The sequence below is a fragment of the Manis pentadactyla genome, chromosome 6 (assembly GCF_030020395.1).
Source record: "Manis pentadactyla isolate mManPen7 chromosome 6, mManPen7.hap1, whole genome shotgun sequence".
In the NCBI taxonomy this organism is placed as follows: domain Eukaryota; kingdom Metazoa; phylum Chordata; class Mammalia; order Pholidota; family Manidae; genus Manis; species Manis pentadactyla.
Window position 1 is genome coordinate 98,515,298 of NC_080024.1, and position 25,353 is coordinate 98,540,650.

At 42.5% G+C, this 25,353-nt stretch overlaps 2 protein-coding genes across 4 annotated transcripts in view; both read right to left on the reverse strand.

The window, feature by feature from the left end:
• Positions 1–25,353, reverse strand: part of B4GALT6 (beta-1,4-galactosyltransferase 6) — a 65,660-nt gene that overhangs the window by 34,655 nt on the left and 5,652 nt on the right. For all 3 annotated transcript variants that reach the window (XM_036885780.2, XM_036885760.2, XM_036885770.2), the window contains exon 2: positions 1,092–1,208. In XM_036885780.2, the coding sequence (XP_036741675.2) occupies positions 1,092–1,208 (117 nt within the window). The remainder of the gene's footprint in view (positions 1–1,091; positions 1,209–25,353) is intronic.
• LOC118912537 (RWD domain-containing protein 4-like) lies at positions 18,980–23,249 on the reverse strand. The gene has a single exon (XM_036885791.2). It carries the CDS (start codon positions 21,584–21,586, stop codon positions 20,837–20,839), a length of 750 nt encoding a protein of 249 aa, XP_036741686.2. The 5' UTR covers positions 21,587–23,249; the 3' UTR covers positions 18,980–20,836.

Below are 25,353 nucleotides of genomic sequence, written 5' to 3' on the forward strand. Positions count from 1 at the left end.
AAATGGCCTATTACTCAGAAGACCAATTAAGGCAGACTTTTATTGTACTATTAAAATATCAACTACAATGAGAGTCTGAAAGAAATGCTTTGAAAGTTAAAAGGAAGGAAACCATTACGTGGCATCATGAAACAAATTAGGCAAATGACTAGAATGGATTTTACAGAAGCACATGTGAGATTAAGAATCAATGTGAGACAGTCTTGAATTTTTAGAAGGGTCTAAAACTTCACCTGCCTTAAAATATGTTTTAAGAAAGAACATTTAGGGTTAGGAGAGAAGGAGGTCCTGCCAGTAGAGGATGTGTGTGTGTACGTGTAGTTTACAGCTGCCCAATGGAGAGCTGTTGACACAAACTGAATCTTTAATGTTAACTGTTTAAAATGAGAGTACAGAGGATGACAATCAGCCACTGACTCCTTTCAAGTGACACCTGATGAAGCTTCAGGCACCAGTGAAAACTCTCCCCCACAACAGTCAAATCCATTCATATCAATTCTACCTTCATTAAATCTCTCATCCGGCCTTTTACTTAGGCTTTAACCTCATGTGATGGAAATTCTATTTCCAGATAATTTAAAGACAAGAGCAGCTACTGATTTCCAAGTTTACATAATCTCTCCTTAAGCCTCCCAAAAAGGTCATAAAATTATTAAGAATTCTCTATCATTAAAAGCAGTATTTTCTCAACAGAGTTGGACAAACATTTTAGGAATTAGAATGGGCATAAAGGAAAATGCCAGAAAGGCTAATCTGGAGAAGTTATTCTTTTTGTGGTTAATTTCTCTTCAATACAGTAGGTGAATTTAAAAAGTAAAAGCTGCTTTTCATATTTTGTTGCATTTATATCTGCAATTAACTTAAGTATCCTTGTATAAAACCCCCATCCCCTTGCTGGCTGTGCCTTTATGCCTCCTAAAATACATGCCCACCTCGGCTCACACAGGAACTGCGAGAGACACCTTCATCCCTAACAGGCCTCAGGGGCGAAGCCAGAGCTGGATGCCTCGGTTTGCAGCTGGGCCTGAGGGTCTCTGGTCTGCACAGATGAAGGTGGAAGCTGAGCAAGACCCAGGAGGAAGCGACCTTACCTGTACCGTTGGCGGTAGCATTTTTATTTGTGTACAGCCTGATCATCTGCCCTATTGTTTTCACATTTTCTTTCAACATCATTCCTCGAGCTTGTACCATGAAGAGATATGTGTTGGCTATAAAAGAAAAAAGAGGGCATGTTGCTATTCAATAAGTGGCTTTCATATTTAATAAAATAATATTCAGAACTGGGAAACTGCCCAATAAACCCGAACTGACCCAATTAGCAGAAACATAAAGTGACTATTTCCCATTGTCAAACAATGACAAACTGTTTTTTTAAAACAATTAAAATGAAAAAGTTAAAATAGTAAAATCCATCAAATAGGAGACTTAAGGAACAAACTGAAATATCATAATGAATTCTCTTATCCATAAATGATTTTCTACCATATGATATACTTAGAAATTTCAAAAGGCATTATAGGTATTCAACCATATAGTTATAAAACTCATTTTCTCTAATTCTGTACTAATCCCGCACACCCCAGCCCCATAAAGGCCAGGACCCCTTATCCAGCCCTAACCAGAACCATACCAAAACCACAACTGTACCCTGACGCACATACTATCAAGCACAGATGTGGACCTTGCAAGCTCTCAGTGTGTCTGGAGGGACACAGGGAGCATGATGACCTTGAATCAATACTTACATAGGTAATTTATCTCCAAGAGTTAATCACTGAACTTTTACATTCCCTTTCAGTCACAAACCTACCCATCGGGACTGTGAGAGCAGGGACAGTGAGAGCAGGTGAAATCAAAATCAATGTGCGTTTCCAAGTTGGCCACTTTAATTTTTTATAGTAAAGTGCTTCAAAAGCAGGCCCCTCACTTCTTCCTCTGGGAGGAACTGTGAAACTGGCAAAGCTCACACAGTCCCCTGCTCCGTGAGGGCCCAGGCCTCCCCAGAGGCACAGAGCAATCAGAAGACCCCTTCTTTCTTTCTCAGTCCTGATCCGACCAGCACGTGCCGAGCTCTGGACAGCTGGCCAGGTCTCAGCGTCCTCAGCTAAAACAGGCAGTATTGCCCAGATGTCCTTGAGACCTCCACTCGAAACTCTCCAAGCATAAAGCCAAAAAAATCATAAGCTCTAATCAGACAAGAGGAGAAGGTAAACCAAGAAACCTGCAAGATTCAGTTAATGACTCAATTTTAAGATAAGGCGACTCTGAACACAGTAATGACACTCTTGAAAAATGAATGCCAAATGGAAAAAATGTTAAAACGCCAGCTAATATTCTGGGTCCTGTCCTATTTCTTCAAGATGGTACAAGAGAGATGAGCAAAATATGCTTACTACCTCCCTTCCGAAATTTTACGTGAATTTGAATTTGCTCAAAGTACACATGAGCAGAGTAAATAGAACCAGCAGAGAGGCAGAGCGAAGCAGCACCTTCGATCCGTGCGAGAGGAGCAGAGACCCAGGCTTCACGTGAGCTTTATCACATCATTTCTAAAAGCATGTCTGCATCCCCACTAAAAAGCAGTACTGTAATCAGATGTGACTTTGTTTAGGCTTAAATTTTTTATATCAGGGTTACAAACACTGCAAGTTTTGATTACGTCGTCGCTCTTGAGTGGACTTTAAAAAGAAGAAAAGAGACAAAGTGAAAAATGGAAACAAAAAGGCAGCCAACAACCAAAAAGACAGGAAAATGTTCAACAAAAGCCAAGCTAGCATTAGCAAGTCTACCTCAACCAAGACCTAAAATTCAACTGCAATGATGCAAGAAGAAAGCACCAAATAGATCACTGATGCCAGAGCACCTTGGAGCATTTCATCCCAAAGTCATATACAAAATTTGTTATCTGTGACAGAAATATCCTGTTCTGCACCAAACTGTAAAAAGACCTGCCCTGGCATAGCAGTGATGAGCCAGGGGTGAAAACCTCAGACCCCAGTAAGAGCATATGTGCATTACTGTGTGTCTGGGAAATGGAATTTTAAAAAATGATATAGTTGTTACTCTGAATTAAGACACCTACTTGTATGGAGAAAACTGCTGAGCATCCGAAAACCATGTCAAATATAAGTAGCGAGGAAAAGATCTAGCATAGAAGTGAATACTCGAAGACACATTTTCGTAAAAACTCTCAAAATACCAGGTAACAAGACTGTTAAGAAAAAAAAAAGATTCCCAGTGGCTCCTGTGACAAACCACTCCCGACAGAGGCAGGTCCCACCCACGAGCTGGACACAGAAAGAATGAAAGAGAGACACCAAGATCTCCAAATGGAAACTCTGTTAGCTTCTTTTAAATCATTTACAGCTAATTGAGTTACATTCCTTAGGTTAACGGTCCTCTGTGGATTTAATCCCTAAAGAGTAAAACCTATTAGCAATGAAGCTGTGTTTAAACAGAGTCACTGTTCACACAGGCAGTGGGGTGTCTGTGCTGCAAGGCTCACCAGTCCAGCTTCCAATGGAGAACGGTTCCGATTCTCTAATCCCCAGCACCATAAAATTATGTGACTCACACCAAATAACTGGATGGCTGCTCATTATCATTAACATAAAATGTAATGCCTTATTGGTAAGCCAGTGGAAGGAAATTTTTGTTCAAAATTTCTATTTCAACTAAGAGGAGCTACATTTCAGAAAATAAGTAGGGAGACCTTTTTCAGCCTTGTCCTTCAGTCTCAAGATGACTCAGAAACACACTAACAACTTACAACGCAAAATTAAAATCATGCCGTGGTCTCTTAGTTCATTTGTTATTCGCCTCTATATTGAGACTTAAATTTATTTACCCAGTTCTGCTTTCCAGGGGAGAAAAACTACAACTTAAGAGAAAAAAAAACCTTCAAAAATTAAGTTTACAACACCTTCTGGGCATCCTACCCTGGGCATCTGAGGAAAGAGGTTTATGAACTTGTGTTATTCTCAACAAAAGGACCTAGGAACTAAGGCACCTGTTTGCTGTGACTGTGTCCTCCCACTTTCCATATCCAGCTTTGTTCAGCAAAAGCATAGTAATTATTCAAGGTCAGGAGAGTATGACAGCCTGTGGTGACCTGCAAAAGTTTCCTAAGCTTTGAGGACCCAAACACGACATCCCTCGGACCCCGATACCCAGGTTCCTAACTCCCAAGGCGCACTGCCTCCGGTCCTTGAACAAAGTGAGTCATGTGAAGAACTGATTTTGAGAGGGAGATTTCACTGGTCAGACATCCTGGTACACAGTTAATAAATACAGGATTGGAGTGAAGAGGGGCTAGAAATACAATTTGGAGAGACATTCATATAGAAGTGGGAACTGCAGTGCCCAATTACCACAGGAAAGATTATCTAGAAAGGAGATAAGGGGAAGTTCAGATGCATGGAGACAGACTACAAATAGGAGGCACAAAGATAAAAGGCCCCAACATGAATTAGTCTGAGCCGAAACACAGTGAAGGAAGTGGGGATGGTCAACCATGTCAAATGCAATAGTGGCTAAGAGAAAAGACTAAAAAACAATAGCTTAAAAAAATAAAAAGCTAATATTCAGTGTAGATTCTGCCAGGCACCTTTAGGAGAGCTTTACATACACCAACCTATTTCATCCTTACTGGCAACCCTGGAAAGTAGGTACTAATATTATTCCCGTTTTACAGATAAAGAAATTGAGGCATGGACTCAAGTAACTTGCTCAATGTCACACCGTTCCTAGCAAGAGGTGGAGCTGGAATCCAACCCCAGCAGTTGGCTGGAGCAGTCCAGCTGTTCACCACCACACTGCACAGCCTCCTGGAAATGCTGTGGGTGACCACTGTCCACCCTGACGGGAGCAATTTCAGGAGAGCAATGGAAACAAGAAGAGTAAAGAGCGGACAGTGACAAAGTGACAGCAGTTAAGTTTCAGAAAAGATAAGTAAGAACAAGGTCAAGGGGAGTTTTTGGAACAGAGGCAGCTGGGCATGACTGTGGCCTGTAGGGAAGGAGCAACAGTAAATGTAAATTTAAGGCACTGCAAGAAGTTAGAGGAAGGAGGACAATGAACATTTCCGCTGGCAGAGGTGCAGAAGCAGAGGCTCTGAGGTGCACAGGTACAGAGCATGTCTAGGGACAAGCCATCCGACTTGAATAGAGTTTGTAGCAATGAACAATCGGCTGTGAAGGTCCAAGCGGATGCATGGTGTGAGGGAACAGCAAGAAGGTCACTGAGGAGACGAGGGGTATACCACGAGCAAGGTGACAACATGCCAGCAGCGGAAGGTTCCAGAGACTGGGGCTTGGGGAGATGCAGGGACAGCAGGCTGCAGTGGTGAGGACTAGGTATGGCAAGCCAGTAAGATGAAAGACAAAGAGTAGATTTCCTGAAGGTCACCAACAGGGATGCCGTGGGGACAGAGTGGGACTGGAGCCTTCTGAACTGAGGTCAGGCATTCGTTTCAGGCCACCTCAGGAAAGTGAGTCCAAAGAATTTGGGGTTTCCCAGGGCGCATAAAACTTATATTTACACTGTAGTCTATTAAGTATGCAGCAGCATTTTTTTTTAAAAAAGCAACATACATACCTTAATAAATATTTTATTGCTAAAAAATGCTAACCATCATCTGAGCTTTCAGTGAGTGGGAAGCAATCTTACTGCCAGTGGACAGCCTTGCCTCACCTTGATGGCTGCTGACTATACACAGGTGGTGCTGAAGTCTGTGTGGTTGTGGCAATTTCTTGAAGTAACAGTGAAACAACCCATCAATTCTTTCTATCACCAACTATTTTCTGTAGCATGTGATGCTGTTTGATAGCATTTAACGCAGTAGAATTTCTTTCACAACTGGAGTCAATCCTCTCAAACGCTGCCACTTTTCATCAACTAAATTCATGTAATTTGCTAAATTCTTCCTTGTCCCTTCAACAGCCATCACAGCCTCCTCTTCAGTAGATTCCACCTCGAGGAACCAGTTTCTTTGCTCAGCCTTTAGAAGTGACGACTCATCTGTCAAAGTTTGCCACTGGGATGCACCCCAGCTGTCCCACCTCAGGCCCCACTTCTAACTCAAGAGCTCTTGCTGTTTCCCCACACCAGCTCCCATCAGTCCCTCCACTGAAGAATCAACCTCTTCCAAACTCTGCTAATGTTCATATTTTGACATCTTCCCATGAACCACAGATGTTCCCAGTGGCATCTAGAATGGTGGCTCCTTTCCAGAAGGTTTCCAATTTGGTTTGCCTGGACCCATCAGAGAATCACTACGGCAGCTGTAGCCTTAGGAAAACTATTTCTTAAATAGTAAGACTTGAAAGTAGAAATGACTCCTTGATCATGGACTGCAGAATGGATGCTGTGTCAGCAGCACGAAAACAACCTGCATCTCATTGTCCATCTCCACCAGAGCTCTTGGGCAACCAGGTGCACTGTCAGCGAACAGTCATATTTGAAAAGAATCCTTTTTTCTGAGCAATAGGTCTCCACTGTGGGTTTAAAATATTCAGTAAACCATGTTGTAAACAGATGTACTGTCATCCAGGCTTTGTTACTCCATTTCTAGAGCACAGACAGAATAGATTCAGCACAATTCTTAGGGGCCCTGGCATTTTCAGAATGGTCAGTGGCCACTGGCTCCAGCTTGAGGTCCCCAGCTGCATTAGCCTGTCCTTGGAGGCTGTGAGCCAGGCACTGACTCCGCCTCTCCAGCTGTGAAGATCCCAGATGGCATCTCCCAACAGAGGCCATTTCCTCTACACGGAAGGTCTGGTGTCAGCGCGGCACCTTCCTGAGTGACCTCAGCCCCACCTCCGGGGTAACCTGATGCAGCTTCTCCATCAGCGCCTGCTGCTCACCTGTACTTCTGTCATGGAGATGCCTTTCTGTAAATCTCAGGAGCCAACCTCCTCCGGCTGCAAACTTGTCTTCTGCAGCTCCCTCCCCTGCAGGGCCTTGCTCTGGATTAGGCTTTGGCTTAAGGGAATGTTGTCTGGTTTGACCTTCTATCCAGACCACTCGCACTTTCTCCGCATCAGCAGCGAGGGTAGTTTGCTTTCTGAGCTCTCATGTGGTCACTGGGGAGCACCTCTACTTTCCTCCAGGCCCTTTCCCTTTGCGCCCACAGCTGAGCTGACTGGGGCAAGAGGCCCAGCTTTCAGTCCATCTCATCTTCAACACGCCTTCCTCACTGAGGTCCGTCGTCTCTAGCTTTTGACTTAAAGTGACAGACATGTGACTCCTCCCTACACTTGAACACTTAGCAGCCATTGTAGGGTTAAAATCAGCCTGATTTCAATACTGTTGCATCTCAGAGAACAGTGAGGCCCACGTGTGTGGGGGGAGAGGGGCAGCAGGGGGTAGCAGGGGGCAGAGCACAATTTATCATCACGTTCACTGTCTGATATGGGCGTCGTTCATGATCCCCAAAAACAATTACAAAAGTAATCAAGATCACTGGTCATGGATCACCACGACAAATATAATAGTGAAAAATCCTGACATACCGGGAGAATCACCAAAATGTGACACAGAGAGGCCGAAGATGGCAGTGTAAGTAGAGCAGCGGAAATCTCCTCCCAAAACCACATATATTTATGAAAATATAACAAAGACAACTCTTCCTACAATAGAGACCAGAGGACACAGGACAACATCCAGACCACATCCACACCTGTGACAACCCAGCGCCTCGCGAAGGGGGTAAGATACAAGCCCCGGCCCGGCGGGAGCCGAGCACCCCTCCCCCCAGCTCCCGGTAGGAGGAGAGGAGTCGCAGCGGGGAGGGAGACGGAGCCCAGGACTGCGGAACACCCAGCCCCAGCCATCCGGACCAGAGCGCAGACACAGTGCATGTGTAGGGTCCTGGATACTAGGGAAACAGGGCAGCAAGACTGGTGAGCAGGTCCCTGAGGCCGGTGCCGGAGGACAAAGAAAAACGAGTGGCTTTATTTTTTTTAATTTTTTTTTTTGCGAGTGCTTTTTGGAAGTCTTAAAGGGACAGGGACCCCAAAACCGGACGGAAGTGTCCCGGGTCACTTAGTCCAGAGGCAGGGATTCTGGGGATCTCTGGGCACTCTAACCCCCTGGGCAGCAGGGAGCATGGAGGCCCCTCACAGAGATAAATAGCCTCCCGGCTGCTACCCCTCCAACGCAGCTCCACCATTTTGGAGCTGCAGCCCGAGCCAGGCCACGCCCACAGCAACAGCGGAGATTAACTCCATAGCAGCCGGGCAGGAAGCAGAAGCCCTGTCTGTGCGCAGATACCCAGCACAAGCCCCTAGAGGTCGCTGTTCTCCCAGGAGAGGAGGGCCACAAACCAACAAGAAGAGAAGTTCTTCCAGCCGTCACTCGTCCCAGTTCTGCAGACTATTCCTATCACCATGAAAACGCAAAGTTACACGCAAAGATCACAGAGACAACACCAGAGAAGGACACAGACCTAATCAGTCTTCCTGACAAAGAATTCAAAGTAAGAATCATAAACATGCTCACAGACTATGTAACTTATTCATTATGTAAGAATTTGTTCTCCATATAAGAACTTGTTTGTTATGCCTCAGAAGATTGGAGACTGACGAAAATTAGGCTTGGGGTGGATTAATGATTGTGCATTGAGCATTGACTCCCCTATACAGAATTTTATTGTCGTTAACAACCATTTGATCAATAAATATGAGAGATGCCCTCACAAAAAAAAAAAAAAAAAAAAAAAGGACAGACTTCCAATGGTAAAATAAATAAGTAACTGGGATGTAATGTATAGCATAAGGAATATAGTCAAGATATTGTAACAGCTTGGTAGGGTGATAGCTGGAACCTAGAATTATGTATATAAATGTTTTATCACTGTGTTGTACACTTGAAACTAATGTAATGTAATACTGTGCATCAACTACCCTTCAATAAAAAATATTAAAAAAAACAAAAAAAAAACATGCTCATGGAGATACAGAGAAATATGCAAAAGCTAAGGGATGAAGTCCAGAATGAAGGGCCCCCATCCATAAGATGGCGAACCTCCTGCTTCTCTTCCAGGTCCTCGGTTCCCGTCGGTGCCACCTGAAGCCCAATCACCCCTCGCCCCCCTCCCAATCCCAGCACGTAGCCAATAGCCACCAGCCCCGTAGAAGTGACACCTCAATCAGCTCATGCCCCTTCCTATATAACCCAGCACCTTTCCCTAATAAAGCGGAATTCTCCGGTGAATTGCTGCTGTGTGTCGCTCCCTTCCTTTCACGGAGGGAGATCACAGATGCCAGGAAGATTACAGAAGTGAAACAAACTCTGGAAGGATTTATAAGCAAAATGGATAAGATGCAAGAGGCCATTGATGGAATAGAAACCAGAGAACAGGAACGCATAGAAGCTGACATAGAGAGAGATAAAAGGATCTACAGGAATGAAACAATATTAAGAGAACTGTGTGACCAATCCAAAAGGAACAATATCCATATTATAGGGATACCAGAAGAAGAAGAGAGAGAAAAAGAGATAGAAAGTGTCTTTGAAGAAATAATTGCTGAAAACTTCCCCAAACTGGGGGAGGAAATAATCGAACAGACCACAGAAATACACAGAACTCCCAACAGAAAGGACTCGAGGAGGACAACAACAAGACACATAATAATTAAAATGGCAAAGATCAAGGACAAAGAAAGAGTTTTAAAGGCAGCTACAGAGAAAAAGGTCACCTATAAAGGAAAACCCATCAGGCTATCATCAGACTTCTCGACAGAAACCTTACAGGCCAGAAGAGAATGGCATGATATACTTAATGCAATGAAACAGAAGGGCCTTAAACCAAGGATACTGTATCCAGCACGATTATCATTTAAATATGATGGAGGGAATAAACAATTCCCAGACAAGCAAAAGTTGAGGGAATTTGCCTCCCACAAACCACCTCTACAGGGCATCTTACAGGGACTGCTCTAGATGGGAGCACTCCTAAAAAGAGCACAGAACAAAACACCCAACATATGAATGTAGGAGGATGAAGAAGAAGGGAGAGAAGAAAAGAATCTCCAGGCAGTGTATATAACAGCTCAATAAGCGAGCTAAGTTAGGCAATAAGATACTACAGAGGCTAACCTTGAACCTTTGGTAACCACGAATTTAAAGCCTGCAATGGCAATAAGTACATATCTTTCAATAGTCACCCTAAATGTAAATGCACCAATCAAAAGACACAGAGTAATAGAATGGATATAAAAGCAAGACCCATCTATATGCTGCTTACAAGAAACTCACCTCAAACCCAAAGACATCCACAGACTAAAAGTCAAGGGATGGAAAAACGTATTTCAGGCAAACAACAGAGAGAAGAAAGCAGGGGTTGCAGTACTAATATCAGACAAAATAGACTTCAAAACAAAGCAAGTAACAAGAGATAAAGAAGGACACTACATAATGATAAAGGGCTCAGTCCAACAAGAGGATATAACCATTCTAAATATATATGTACCCAACACAGGAGCACAAGCATATGTGAAACAAATACTAACAGAACTAAAGGGGGAAATAGACTGAAATGCATTCATTTTAGGAGACTTCAACACGCCACTCACCCCAAAGGATAGATCCACCGGGCAGAAAATAAGTAAGGACACAGAGGCACTGAACAACACAGTAGAACAGATGGAACTAATAGACATCTATAGAACTCTACATCCCAAAGCAACAGGATATACATTCTTCTCAAGTACACATGGAACATTCTCCAGAATAGACCATATACTAGCCCACAAAAAGAGCCTCAGTAAATTCCAAAAGATTGAAATTCTACCAACCAACTTTTCAGACCACAAAGGTATAAAACTAGAAATAAATTCTACAAAGAAAACAAAAAGGCTCACAAACACATGGAGGCTTAACAACATGCTCCTAAATAATCAATGGATTAATGAACAGATTAAAATAGAGATCAAGGAATATATGGAAACAAATGACAACAACAACACAAAGCCCCAACTTCTGTGGGACGCAGCGAAAGTGGTCTTAAGAGGAAAGTATATAGTGATCCAGGCACACTTGAAGAAGGAAGAACAATCCCAAATGAATAGTCTAACATCACAATTAGCGAAACTGGAAAAAGAAGAACAAATGAGGCCTAAAGTCAGCAGAAGGAGGGACATAATAAAGATCAGAGAAGAAATAAACAAAATCAAGAAGAATAAAACAATAGTAAAAATCAATGAAACCAAGAGCTGGTTCTTTGTGAAAATAAACAAAATAGATAAGCCTCTAGCCAAACTTATTAAGAGAAAAAGAGAATCAACACAAATCAACAGAATCAGAAATGAGAACAGAAAAATCATGACAGACTCCACAGAAATACAAAGAATTATTAAAGACTACTATGAAAACCTATATGCCAACAAGCTGGAAAACCTAGAAGAAATGGACAACTTCCTAGAAAAATACAACCTTCCAAGACTGACCAAGGAAGAAACACAAAAGTTAAACAAACCAATACGAGCAAAGAAATTGAAACAGTAATCAAAAAACTACCCCAGAACAAAACCCCTGGGCCACACGGATTTACCTCGGAATTTTATCAGACACACAGAGAAGACATAATATCCATTTTCCTTAAAGTTTTCCAAAAAATAGAAGAGGAGGGAATACTCCCAAACTCATTCTATGAAGCCAACATCACCCTAATACCAAAACCAGGCAAAGACCCTACCAAAAAAGAAAATTACAGACCAATATCCCTGATGAAAGTAGATGCAAAAATACTCAATAAAGTATTACCAACTGAATTCAAAAATATATCAAAAGGATCATACACCATGACCAAGTGGGATTCATCCCAGGGATGCAAGGATGGTAAAACATTCGAAAACTCTTCAACATCATCCACCACATCAACAAAAAGACAAAAACCACATGATCATCTCCATAGATGCTGAAAAAGCATTTGACAAAATTCAACATCCATTCATGATAAAAACTCTCAGCAAAATGGGTATAGAGGGCAAGTACCTTAACATAATAAAGGCCATATATGATAAACCCACAGCCAACATCATACTGAACAGCGAGAAGCTGAAAGCTTTTCCTCTGAGATCAGGAACAAGACAGGGATGCCCACTCTCCCCACTGTTATTTAACATAGTACTGGAGGTCCTAGCCATGGCAATCAGACAAAACAAAGAAATACAAGGAGTCCAGATTGGTAAAGAAGAAGTTAAACTGTCACTATTTGCAGATGACATGATATTGTACATAAAAAACCCCAAAGACGCCACTCCAAAACTACTAGAACTGATATCGGAATACAGCAAAGTTGCAGGATACAAAATTAACCCACAGAAATCTGTGATTTTCTTATATACTAACAATGAACCAATAGAAAGAGAAATCAGGAAAACAACTTTATTCACAATTGCATCAAAAAGAATAAAATACCTAGGAATAAACCTAACCAAAGAAGTGAAAGACCTATACCCTGAAAAGTACAAGTCACTCTTAAGAGAAATTAAATGGGACACTAACAAATGGAAACTCATCCCATGCTCGTGGCTAGGAAGAATTAATATCGTCAAAATGGCCATCCTGCCCAAAGCAATATACAGATTCGATGCAATCCCTATCAAATTACTAGCAACATTCTTCAATGAACTGGAACAAATGGTTCAAAAATTCATATGGAAACACCAAAGACCCCGAATAGCCAAAGCAATCCTGAGAAAGAAGAATAAAGTAGGGGGGATCTCACTCCCCAACTTCAAGCTCTACTACAAAGCCATAGTAATCAAGACAATTTGGTACTGGCACAAGAACAGAGCCACAGACCAGTGGAACAGATTAGAGACTCCAGACATTAACCCAAACATATATGGTCAATTAATATTTGATAAAGGAGCCATGGACATACAATGGCGAAATGACAGTCTCTTCAACAGATGGTGCTGGCAAAACTGGACAGCTACATGTAGGAGAATGAAACTGGACCATCATCTAACCCCATACACAAATGTAAATTCAAAATGGATCAAAGACCTGAATGTAAGTCATGAAACCATAAAACTCTTAGAAAAAAACATAGGCAAAAACCTCTTAGACATAAACATGAGTGACCTCTTCTTGAACATATCTTCCCGGGCAAGGAAAACAACAGCAAAAATGAACAAGTGGGACTGTATAAAACTGAAAAGCTTCTGTACAGCAAAAGACACCATCAATAGAACAAAAAGGAACCCTACAGTATGGGAGAATATATTTGAAAATGACACATCCGATAAAGGTTTGACGTCCAGAATATATAAAGAGCTCACACGCCTCAACAAACAAAAAACAAATAACCCAATTAAAAAATGGGCAGAGGAACTGAACAGACGGTTCTCCAAAAAAGAAATACAGATGGCCAACAGACACATGAAAAGATGCTCCACATTGCTAATTATCAGAGAAATGCAAATTAAAACCACAATGAGGTATCACCTCACACCAGTAAGGATGGCTACATCCAAAAGACAAACAACAAATGTCGGCGAGGTTGTGGAGCAAGGGGAACCCTCCTACACTGCTGGTGGGAATGTAAATTAGTTCAACCATTGTGGAAAGCAGTATGGAGGTTCCTCAAAACACTCAAAATAGACTTACCATTTGACCCAGGAATTCTACTCCTAGGAATTTACCCTAAGAACGCAGCACTCAAGTTTGAGAAAGACAGATGCACCCCTATGTTTATTGCAGCACTATTTACAATAGCCAAGAATTGGAAGCAACCTAAGTGTCCATCAGTAGATGAATGGATAAAGAAGATGTGGTACATATACACAATGGAATATTACTGAGCCATAAGAAGAAAACAAATCCTACCATTTGCAACAACATGGATGGAGCTAGAGGGTATTATGCTCAGTGAAATAGGCCAAGCGGAGAAAGAGAAATACCAAATGATTTCACTCATCTGTGGAGTATAAGAGCAAAGGAAAAACTGAAGGAACAAAACAGAGGCAGAGTCATAGAACCCAAGAATGGACTAACAGGTACCAAAGGGAAAGGGACTGGGGAGGACGGGTGGGGAGGGAGGGATAAGGGGGAGGAGAAGAAATGGGGTATTATGATTAGCATGCATAATGGGGGGGTGGGAGAAAAGGGAGGGCTGTACAACACAGAGAAGGCAAGTAGTGATTCTACAGCATTTTGCTATGCTGATGGACAATGACTGTAAAGGGTTTGTGGGGGGGACCTAGTGTAGGGGAGAGCCTAGTAAACAAAATATTCGTCATGTAATTGTAGATTAATGATAACCAAAAAAAAAAAAAAAAAGCAGTTCCTTTGTGGTGATCTCCAATAAGTTCTTCACAATGGTATAAAGGGCATATCAGCGTGCGGGCAAAGGGTTTGTTTGTGTTTATACAGAGGATCAAAGCCTAATTTGGCTACCCAGAAAAAGTATTAAGATACGATATGAAGAAGAACTTCCAACATCAACATCCTCTGGAAGAATCATTCCAGAAGATGATCATCAAAAAACTTCAACAAAGATACTGGCGCTGTTGCAGTTGTAGCTGTATTCATCCCACCGGTTCCTGGACTTGCCATTGGAATGAAGAAGGAGATATCTAAGCTGGCCTGTGCATACAGTAAAACAACAAATTTGACTGGATCTATACTGTCAGAACTCAACCAAGAATTAGGAGAAGTGCAAGTTGCAGCGCTCCAAAATCTTGCGACTATAGACTATCTACTGTTAAAAGAACATATGGGATGTGAACAGTTCCCAGGAATGTGTTGTTTTAATTTGTCTGATTTTTCTCAAACTATTCAAATTCAGTTAGACAATATCTATCAAATCATTGATAAGTTTTCACAAATGCCTGGAGTGCCTAACTGGTTTTTTTGGTTTCACTGGAGATGGCTGGTAATTGTAGGTCTGCTTTGGTTATGTAGCTGTATTCCTATTATGTTAATGTGCGTACGCAATTTAATTAGTAGTTTAAAACCTATACATGCTTAAGTTACTCTACAAGAAGATATGTCAAAGAAATAATCAATCTTCCCATGTTTTCTTCCATCTGCTACTTCTATAGCTTTTCTTCTTCCTTCCTAATTACAACCCTTAAGTAGAATTCATGCCGCATATCAAAATTACCGAGTATCATAATTCTTCCAAGTGGTAAAGATATCTCAAGACAAATGCTGGGCATAGAAGCCACAGGGCATAAATCTGCAAAGAAGTAAAAAGCTAACCTTTTCAAACAATATTGCTTCTCTCTCACTTACCAACTTTACATTTCCCTGTATGGCCCTGGAAGATGACTGGTTAGCCAGAGACGGGTAAGATTCCTCAAGGGAGGAACAACCTAAGACAGGCACAGTCGCAGGGGGGCCATCAGGTGAGAAATTTGGGATCAACAGAGGTGAGGCTCAGAACCTCACCCCGTTTTGAGAGAAATCTGCATCCGTGGATGTTTTGTTGCCCTTGTCTAGCTTGGATTAATACTTAGTCTATAGGCACACACCTGATCATCTACATTTGCCCTCTTATAGAAAACAGTGCTAAACTATGTTTTCTACCTTTATCTTGCATCTACCTACCACTTCAGCATTTTATTAAAAATAATAATAATAATAATAATAAGGGAGAAATGTGGGATTCACATATAAATCAAGTATAAAAATCAAACAAACATTCATATTTGACCTGATTGTTTATAGTTCATGATGCGTGATCAAAACCGAAAGCTTCTGTGATGACTGCCCTTGCACTGTTCACCATGTAAGAACTTATTCACTATGTAAGAATTTGTTCACCATGTAAGAACTTGTTCGTTATGCTTCAGAAGATTGGAGACTGTTGAGAGTTGGGCTTGGGGTTGATTAATGATTGTGCATTGAGTCCCCTATACAGAATTGTAATGTTGTTAACAACCATATGATCAATAAATATGAGAGATGCCCTCTCAAAAAAAAAAAAAGGTGACACGGAGACATGAAGTGAGCAAATGCCGTTGGAGAGATGCAGCCTACGGACTTGTTCAGTGCAGGGTTGCCACAAACCTTCAGCCTGTGAACGTCATAAACGGAGGCACGACACAAGGTGGCCCTGCCAGCTGCTGAGGCATTCCGGAATGCAAGCGTGGGGAAACACCAGTGTCTAAAGAGAAGGGAAGTGCATTAACACACACAGAGTACTTACACCCGTCAGGCACTGAGCTCAATCCACATACAGATATACGCACGCACACCTATTGCACCTGATTCCCATGACACCCATAGGTGGCAGGGTGGATGGAGGCCACCAGAACATGTGCACACGTCTTAATCCCCAGAACCTGTGAATGTTATTTTATTCAGAAAGGAATCTCTGCAGACATCATGTAGAGAAGAATCCAGAGATGAGATCATCCTGGATTATCTGGGTTGACTCTTAACCCAGTGACACGCGCCTGTACAGGAAAACAGTGTTATTTACACACACACACGCGTGCACACACACACACACAGGAGCAAGCAGTGCAGAGACTGGGATGCTGTGGCCACAAGCCCAGGGAGACAAGATGCCGACAGGCCCCTGGAGCCTCCAGGACGCGCGGTGCTGCTGACACCTCGGTCTCAGGCTTTTGGCCTCCAGAGCTGCGTGATAACAGATTTCTGTTGTTTTAAGCCGCTCAGTGTGTGCAGCCCTAAGGAACTAAGAAGCCACTCCATGATATTGGTACAACTTTACCCATGATGAAATCAGGAAGCAAACTCAGAAGTTAGTTACGCAGGTAGGATTCAAACAGCAGGATTCGAGTGCAGGCCCACATGACTCTGTAGGGTGGCAGTTTGGAAGGAGCAAAAGCTGAGTCATAGAGGAGAGGGGGGGACAAAGAAAAGGAAAAATCTTCCATGTAAAAAGATAAGAGGGAAGTGAAATTGGGAGGGATAGCCAGATTTCAACTACTGCAAGGAGGAGGAGGAAGTCAGAGGCCACATGAAAGATACAAGAGAGAAAATAGTTGCCCAAATCACCTACGGAACGTGTAAGGAAACACACAATAAGGAGAAGAGCAGGACACCTCTTCTACATGCTCCCTGAGTAACTAGAGATGTGAGCCAGTCTGAATTTGTGAGGACCCCCAATAATCCAAATGTGTCAGATGCTTACAAGCTTTCTTATTTACACATCCAGCCCTTTATTCAACAAAGTTCCAGAAATTATTCATCCAAATTGGTAAAATGAAGATGATAATCTCCAGTAATGATATAAACCCTAGGATTAGGCCAGACTACCTATGAAATATTATTTATACTTTGCCCAGGATCAAAGTATTGCTTGGGTTAAAAACAAAAAATAATGAATTACTAGGCTTTGCCAAGCTATAAAACAAATGATTCCCTTAATGTCAAAGTATTATTAAACAGAGTATCTTACCAAGGTGGAAATAACTCAGAGCCAGGCATGTGCTCAGGCAGTCTGCAGGGCAAACACCATCGACCTGGCACAGCCCCTTCCCATCTTTCAAGTACACCATGCTGACTAGTGCATACAGGGAAGAAAAGGTTTCTGTGCTCAGAATCCCATTTTATCCAGCAATAATGAATGCAGTGATCTATTTGTGTATTCGCTATTATAGACCCAGTGCAGATCTCCTTCAGATACCAGCCAACAGCCACAGCTTTGCAGAGGCAGACACTAAAAATTAACAAGAAATTCTTTATGACAGGTGCATTTACCATGTCCACTCTGCAATTTAAACAGTTTTAAGTTACTTCTGGAGATAATTTGTGTTTGAATACTGATCAAAGTGAAAATTTTCAATAAAATTTGACTTTTCCAACAGTCTTATTAAAGATGTTCAGGGTGGAGATGTGTTTATTCAACAGATATTTATCAAATGCCTACCATTTGCCAAACAGTACCAGAAACTAGGGCCATGTGGGGTTCCTTTGTTAAAAAAAAATCCTAAAGAAGCATAAACTGCCTAAAACATTAGCAATACTTTTGCAAAACCAGATGAGTAGTTCAGCCTAGTTTAAACTTCGCTGACAATTCAAAAAAGAGTCTCTGAACCAGAAATATGAAAACACTAACACAGGACAGCTACCAGCCCTGTCATTCGATTCACTTTTCTGTTCTTAAAAACATACTTCTTTGAAGCATGACAGGAGCACAAAGAGTTAAGTGTTAAAAACCACACTGGAGAAAAGCAGAAAATTAGGAGGAAATGAGGAAACTGGAGAAGGAAGAATTCAGGCAAATTAAATAGATTCTTAAAACCTGATCAGTATGGAAACTTAAATAAAGTTCCAGCCTAAAAGACCAAACTATAAATAAACAACACACCCAGGTAACATTACAAAATTGTTGAAATTTAATGACTTCTGGGTACACTGTGAAATGTAACCACTATCCACTTAAGAATTCTATCATGAGAAAAAAATAAAAGGGAGAACTGTTTGAGCATGGTTCTACAATCATCCCCAATTTCCTTGTGTCTTCACAATTAAAATACCAACTGAAATTTTAACTTTTATTTGTGAAAGGACAGGGACTCTAAAACAAGCAGAAGAAACAGGGACACTGTGGGAAAAGAATTTCCAAGTTTTTCAAAGTGAGAGCCTATTTCAAATCAATAACAAGGCACCTTATACTTCTCTACCTTGGGTCCCTGGATTCAAATGAAAATGAGGTCCAAATCTCTTCCTCTGAGTCAAATTGGAAACTGTGTAAGTCATAATTTCTGAGCAGTGAACTTAATTATCAGGAAGACAGTACATATAACATGGATTCAGTAAAGTCACATTAACACTAACACGCCTCAGATATTTAAAAATAAAGCAAGACATGATATTTCAATCAAGATACCAGGTTGAGGTAACAAACTCACATAACTCTTCACAAAGACTTTTCTAGTCAAATGGTATATAAAATGTTTGGAAATTACTTCCATTGGCTAACATATAAGGCCTCATGCTTTAATAACTTTTGCTGATCTTGTTAAATAAATTACAATGTATATATAATATATTTTTTTGCAAGTCAGATTTTATTGCTTATTAATATGTCATTCCATACAATTTTAAGTAAACAGACTGAGAAAATATACTGGGAGTATTAAACAGATGATGGCAATATAGATGAGATTGTTCAAGTGTTTTACATAAGTAGTAAGAGGCACCACTGCCATCACCCCCCAATATTTGTACATTTGATATAAAAAGAGTAAAAACAGTTCATTGGCATTGAACTAGCATTATTCTTTGTAATCTATGAATCACAATAGCCTGAACAATTTCGGAATCTTCAGAACAAAACAACGTTATTTTCTTCCACTAACAGATGTAGCAATTTAAGAAAACCAGGCAAACAAATCAACACAACAGAAACTACACACATAATCCCTAAAGTTGGCATATTCCAGTGGTTCTAAATTTTCATATTTCTATCACATTAATTCAAGAAGTCAAATGTAGTTCAGCTTTTGAATGAGATTAAACTTCTTCACCATAATTATAACTTACTTTATAATTCAAACGATTACTGAAGCCAATGTTAACCCAGTAAAAACCATGGATAAACTTACATTGCTCTTATGCTAAGGAAACTGCTTTCAAAATTAATTATTCTTTAAATCCTTAGCCCATCACTGCCAAGGTCTGACTTAAGAAACCAGCATCTGCCTTCCAGACACACACACAGCAGTAGTAGTTCTAAGTGTTTTTAAAGCTGGGCAGCATATACAGAATCACTGTCACTCGCACATACACATCAATAACTTTCTGGTAAAACAATACTTAACAGCTTCCCTTATCAATGTTTAAAAAAAAAAATCAAGCATGTACTACCACTCAGCACTTGAAAGACCTTTATGTCTATTATTACAAAGATATTCAGGCTGAGAAACACATTTGGTACATGAAAAGAAACAAGATTTGAAATGTGGTTTTAATATTAAGCCATTTAGAAGACCTCAGGTACCAAACAACTAAAAAGAGACAACAGCGAATAAATAGGAATTTATTAAAATCACTGTCACAACAATACAATTTAATTAAACAATGTTTAATTAAAAAATTAAACATTAAGGCATCTTTTACTCCCATCTTGGTATATGCAGAAGAGAGAAATGGGAACCAGCACTTCTATAAAAATGCTTTCTAATGTATTTGGCAGATTTGGTCTTACATTCTCCTATTCCACATACCATTCAAAGCTCATGATCAAACATTGTGACCCAAACCAAGAGAAAAGTATAAAGATACTCATTTATTAAAAAGAAGTTCACCCTTGAAAAATAAACTAAAAAGAATATTATGTGTAAAATCCAAATACCAATATTTAAATTTCTCTGAAACAATTTATACTTCAGCAATTAAGAGAAAGAAAAGGTGAAACTTTTATTAAGATGAGAAGCCTATTAATATGGATCATGCCATGGAATAATCGTTCACTCAGTGTTCTGCTCCACTGGGGTAAGCGTTTGAAATGGGCTTCATACTCCTTTAAGAAAATATCACATCCACTAGAATAAGATCATATAAATTAACACTGATTATTTATTATTCTCAATGTTTGTCCATTTACAAAGTTCAACTGCTTCATAAAGTATACTGAAAAGTAACATTTTCACCTTTATTAAGGCAAGTTTGTAAAAATAATTTAATATGACCAGAACTCTTAATGAACTTTCAGCTTCAAACATTTTTTATGTAAGAAACATACAAAAAAATTCTGTTTTATAAAAAGCCACCTCAATAGAAGTAATGAAAGATTTTGAACCAGGTTACTTTTTGAAGGATGTTCTCACCTTGTCTCAAACTCCAAGCACTATTCATCATCTTTTGAGCCAGTTTTGCTTAAATGCTTTACCACATCAACCCAGTTTCATCCTCGAGGAAGTTCTCCTTTATGATCTGTTTTGTCTGCCAGCTTACGTTTCTGGGCTTTTGAAAGTTGTTCTTTCTTGTCTTTTTTCTTACTTGATGGGGCACTGTTAGGAGTTACAACGGAGACAATAGTGCTTATGGGTGTCACGGAATTAATGGGATGGTGATTCTCCATGAACTGCTCTTCATTGTCCTTGGCATATTCAAACAAAGCGTAAGTCATGGCGGTCCCGAGGTTAACTTCCACTGCCTCCTGTAACTTGGCTAATATATTCTGCTTTACAGCTGATGATATGGTGTTGTTAAAAAAAAAAGCATTCATAGATATAACTGGAGGTGTCTGGGAATATGTTTCTGTCCAGGAAATCTCTATTAAGAAGGCTTTGGGATCACCATTTTCACCTATCCTGTATTGAAACGAAACTGGACTTAATTCCCGGAAACTTTCATCTCCTTCATAAATTGAAAGTAATGCTTCTAGTTCCATCTCTTGGTCCTCGCTGGCACTCATCGCGCGGGTCAGGGGGCGCCACCTGGGCGGATGGCGTTCATGACAACGAGGAGAAAGCGACAGCGGTGGCCCCGAGGCCGGGGTGTCCCCCTTCAGCGCCCTCGGCTGCAGGAGGCGCACCCTTAGCCCCGGAGTTCGAGTCATGCGCGCCCCAGCCCTCCCGCCGCCTGGGGTCTGTGCGCAAGGCAGCGGTCTACAATGTATATTCTTAATAGTTAAAAATCCTAAACAACACATTTAAGATCCACCTGTAACTCAACCACGTGGTCTTTACAGACTCACAAAGAAAACACAGGATCCTGTTTATCTTATACAATGTATCTGTCTTGTCTGTCCATTGCTTTTCTGAAGGAAAAAAATTCTTCACCACAATAGCCATCTCTAGCTCCAGAAAAAAAATGATGCTATAAACAAGTTAACCTGGTTTTTTAGTTCTACAAAAGATCAAATGATGTAAGATAATCAATTTAGAAAAGTAAATTGGCACTTAGTATCTTTTAACCCCATCACTCAGGGTATTTGTCAGAAACAAAGTTCCTAGGGTCCAGAATTACCAGATATGTAGTGTATTAAAAGTTAATCAAAATAGGACTTAGAATTTGTGGTGAGAAGTCCTGGGACAGACGTATGAAGACCACTTGAAGACTTAAGCACTTTCATGTTCTAAGGCCATTGCTGGTAATGCACCTCTACACATCATTAATACTGTTAACAAGCAAAAAAGAGTCTTCCTTTCATATCAATTTAACTTCTATTAAATACATCCTCTTTTATATAGCATTCTAATTTATGCACAATTCACTTAGACACAGAAGAATCTATGTTTCATCCTTACTGAGCATGTAACAACAGTTTGGTGGAGCCAAAGACTTTTACTAACTCAAGTCATCAATTGTAAAAACAAAGGTGTGATCAAAAAAGCAATGTTGATTATGCTCTAGAGAAAAAAAAGTGAATTACAATTTTAAGATTTAAAATTACTGTTTTCCTAAACATTTTGCTGTGCCACCACAGCCAAAAACGTAACTATTGACAAACATCCTTCAAGCTATCTTTTCTATTTTAAGTGAGGATGGTATTTGCTGGACCTTTAAATCAAACTTTGCCAAATTTTGCTGGGACTGAAAAGTCTGTGAGACAGCAAACCGAGGTCCATTTAGATTTACGTTCCAGATGACAATGAAATTGGGGTGCTCTTTGAAGTTCTCCAGTGGCCCAAGACATGAGGTAAGAAGATCTACTGTTAATTGGGATCAACTTTTAATTTTCCAAAGGCATGCTATGAGCATCCTCAGAAAACCTACTTTCAGTCTTCAGTGTACCCGATCGTCCACGCAAACCACAATCCTTACCTCTAGATTATTCTGTGTTATTATCCTGACAAAAGGCAGAGATGGAAAGAAAAGGTATTTTAAATATTAAATTACTGTGTTCCAGGAATTAAGAAGGAAAACTGATTCAGAGGACAGTGAGAGCAGAGTGAAGGGCACGGCAGGGACAGGCCGCTCTGGTCAAAGTGGCACCTGCGGTCCGAGGCAGTGGTGACGGGAGCCACTTGGTCCATGGCAGCGGGCTGACAGGGAGGACAGCGCCGGCGGGGCAGCAGAGAAGCCCACCGGGCTCTCCCTGCTCCGGCCTGGATGCGGCCCAGGAAAGCCCAGCTCCAGGGGGAGCACTGGCGGTGTGCCCCCTCCACAGCCACACAGCAGCCCCCCACCTCCACACCGTCCCCGAGGTTAAGCCAACCGTGGACGGCAGGAGTGAAAGGGACAAGGAGCCACTAGGCGGTGTGGGTGTCAGGGCCCCGGGGGGAGCAGGCCCAGCCCTCTGCTGGGTGGGCTGGGGCAGCAGAGCTCGGCACAGCCCAGAGAACGGGGCTCCCCAGCAAAGCTCCGTGGAACCCAGGCTTGCGAACGGGCAGTGGAGGGCGTGCCTGCGGGCACCCTCGCTGTTCACAGCTCAGCGGGAACGGTCCACTCCAACGCCCCTCACGCTGTCTGAGGCGATTCAGAAACAGCTTCCTCTCTTCTAGCTGCTGTTCAAGCTGGAGAACAGCCCCCTCCTTTTCCCCCCAAAGCTTCCATTTTCCAGCACAGCACTGCTCAGCCCTTCAACTCAGGCACAAGGGAGGCAGATACCCCCAGGTGTGCATTTCAGCCCCTCGACCACGACGTGTGGGGCTTCGGGCAGGTGGCCATGGCTGGAGACGGCCTTTCCTCTCCTCTTTTACAACTGGCTGTTCTGCTGGCAGGGGTGGGGTGGGCAGGGAAGCCCCCCGGGAGCTCCGGCGGGACAGGGCCGCGGTCGCCTCCGGGACAGCTCTCCTGGGGCATCTCTGCACCCAGCTTTGGCTCCAGACACCCAGCATCTCAGTTCCAGGCTCCCGTGGTCTGGTGCCCGCAGACCAAGGGGCAAACACAGGGTCCCGGGCGCAGAGCAGGAGGCCAGCTGTGAGCACCAGCACCCAGGGCCCGCAGACGCGAGGCCCGGGCAGCGTCAGAGAGGCGCTGCAGCAGCAGGCTGGCACAGGGCGCCATAAGGGACCTCGTGCCCCACGACGGGGCCTCGAGGGGAGGGCGTCCTGTTCCCGGCCAGCGCGTTCCAGTGCTGCTTGGAAGAGTGCCACACCGGGACGATGAGCCAGATGAGGTGCTTCTCTTTTAAAAGTATCCACAGATGTGGTTATTTTTACCTTTAATCAACATTAAAAGGCAGTAATGATAAACGTTACTGCAGAATAAACATATCGCTGACTCATCCTGCCTCGGATTTATTCACAAAAGAGAAACAAGGAGAATGGTACTTAGACTGTCAGATTTCAGTGAATCCACTTTCGTTTGAAACTGCCTCGTTTCCCACGTGCCCTGTGGTTCAGACCCACTCACGCTGCAGTTACATACGCTGCCCCAGAATGGCGACCGGTGCATGGCGGGCAGTCCTGCGAAGGCCTCCCCAGCCCCCGAGCCTGGACAGCATGAGTGACCTTTCTAACAAAGAAAACAGGACAAAAGTGATGGGCCGTGAGCTGCCCTGAGGAAGCCCACGCAGCAAGGGAATAAACGGCGACCAGCTGGGGGCCCCAGTCCAGCAGCCCTCGTAGAGCTGAATCCTGCCCGGATCCCGGGTGAAACTGGACGTAGATCCCCCATGTGACCTTCGACCCCAGCTGACGGACAGCGAGAGGACCTGAGCCGGAGGCACGCAAAGAGCCAGCCCACCCAGGTTCGCAGCCCACACACGCTAGGAGATAATATGAGTTTGTTGTTTTAAGCCCCTACACTTGGGGGTAAGTTCTTACAAGGTCATAGATAACTAGCACACGCACCAGTGCTGGCATTTTCTCCACTGTTCCAAGCCCCTGTCCACCCATGTCCGCTAGGGGAACACGCAGCATCGGAACAGCGCTGCCCAGTCATCCGCTCAAGCAGCAGCTGGACCGACAGGGCAGGAGAGGCGGTTTCTTCAGAAACATTCGGTTATTCAGTTCTCTAGGAAGCTCTGGGGTGTGCCCAGGTGGAAGCCAAGCCTCTGACTCTAGCTGAGGAGCCACTCACACTATATTAAGGCTTAGTCACATAAACTGAGCCCCTCACTCTAAACTGGTAACTCAGCCGCCTCCCTCACCACATGCGAGCACCCTCGGTGTCTTCCACACACCGTGTAGTTCTTGCTTTCACAAGCATCTCCAGCGCCTCCCCTCCCGCCGCCAACATTAACCTACCTATGCACAGGTCCCACTCCCACTACCTGCTCTCCTGATTCTAATCTTGTGCCACTTAATCCATTCACACCAGTACAGCCTAAATACTTCAAAAATGCAAATCTGATTAAGTCACTCTCCCACTTAAAGTTTAAGCTCCATGCTTGTCACTGTCATCAGACCAAAGTCCCGGTTCTCAAACTCAGCTTACAAGGATCTCTTGCAGCCGGGTCTGTACTCATCCACACAGCTTCACCCGCACTCCACTCTGCACTTTGCCCACATGCCTCTGAGCTTTACCACT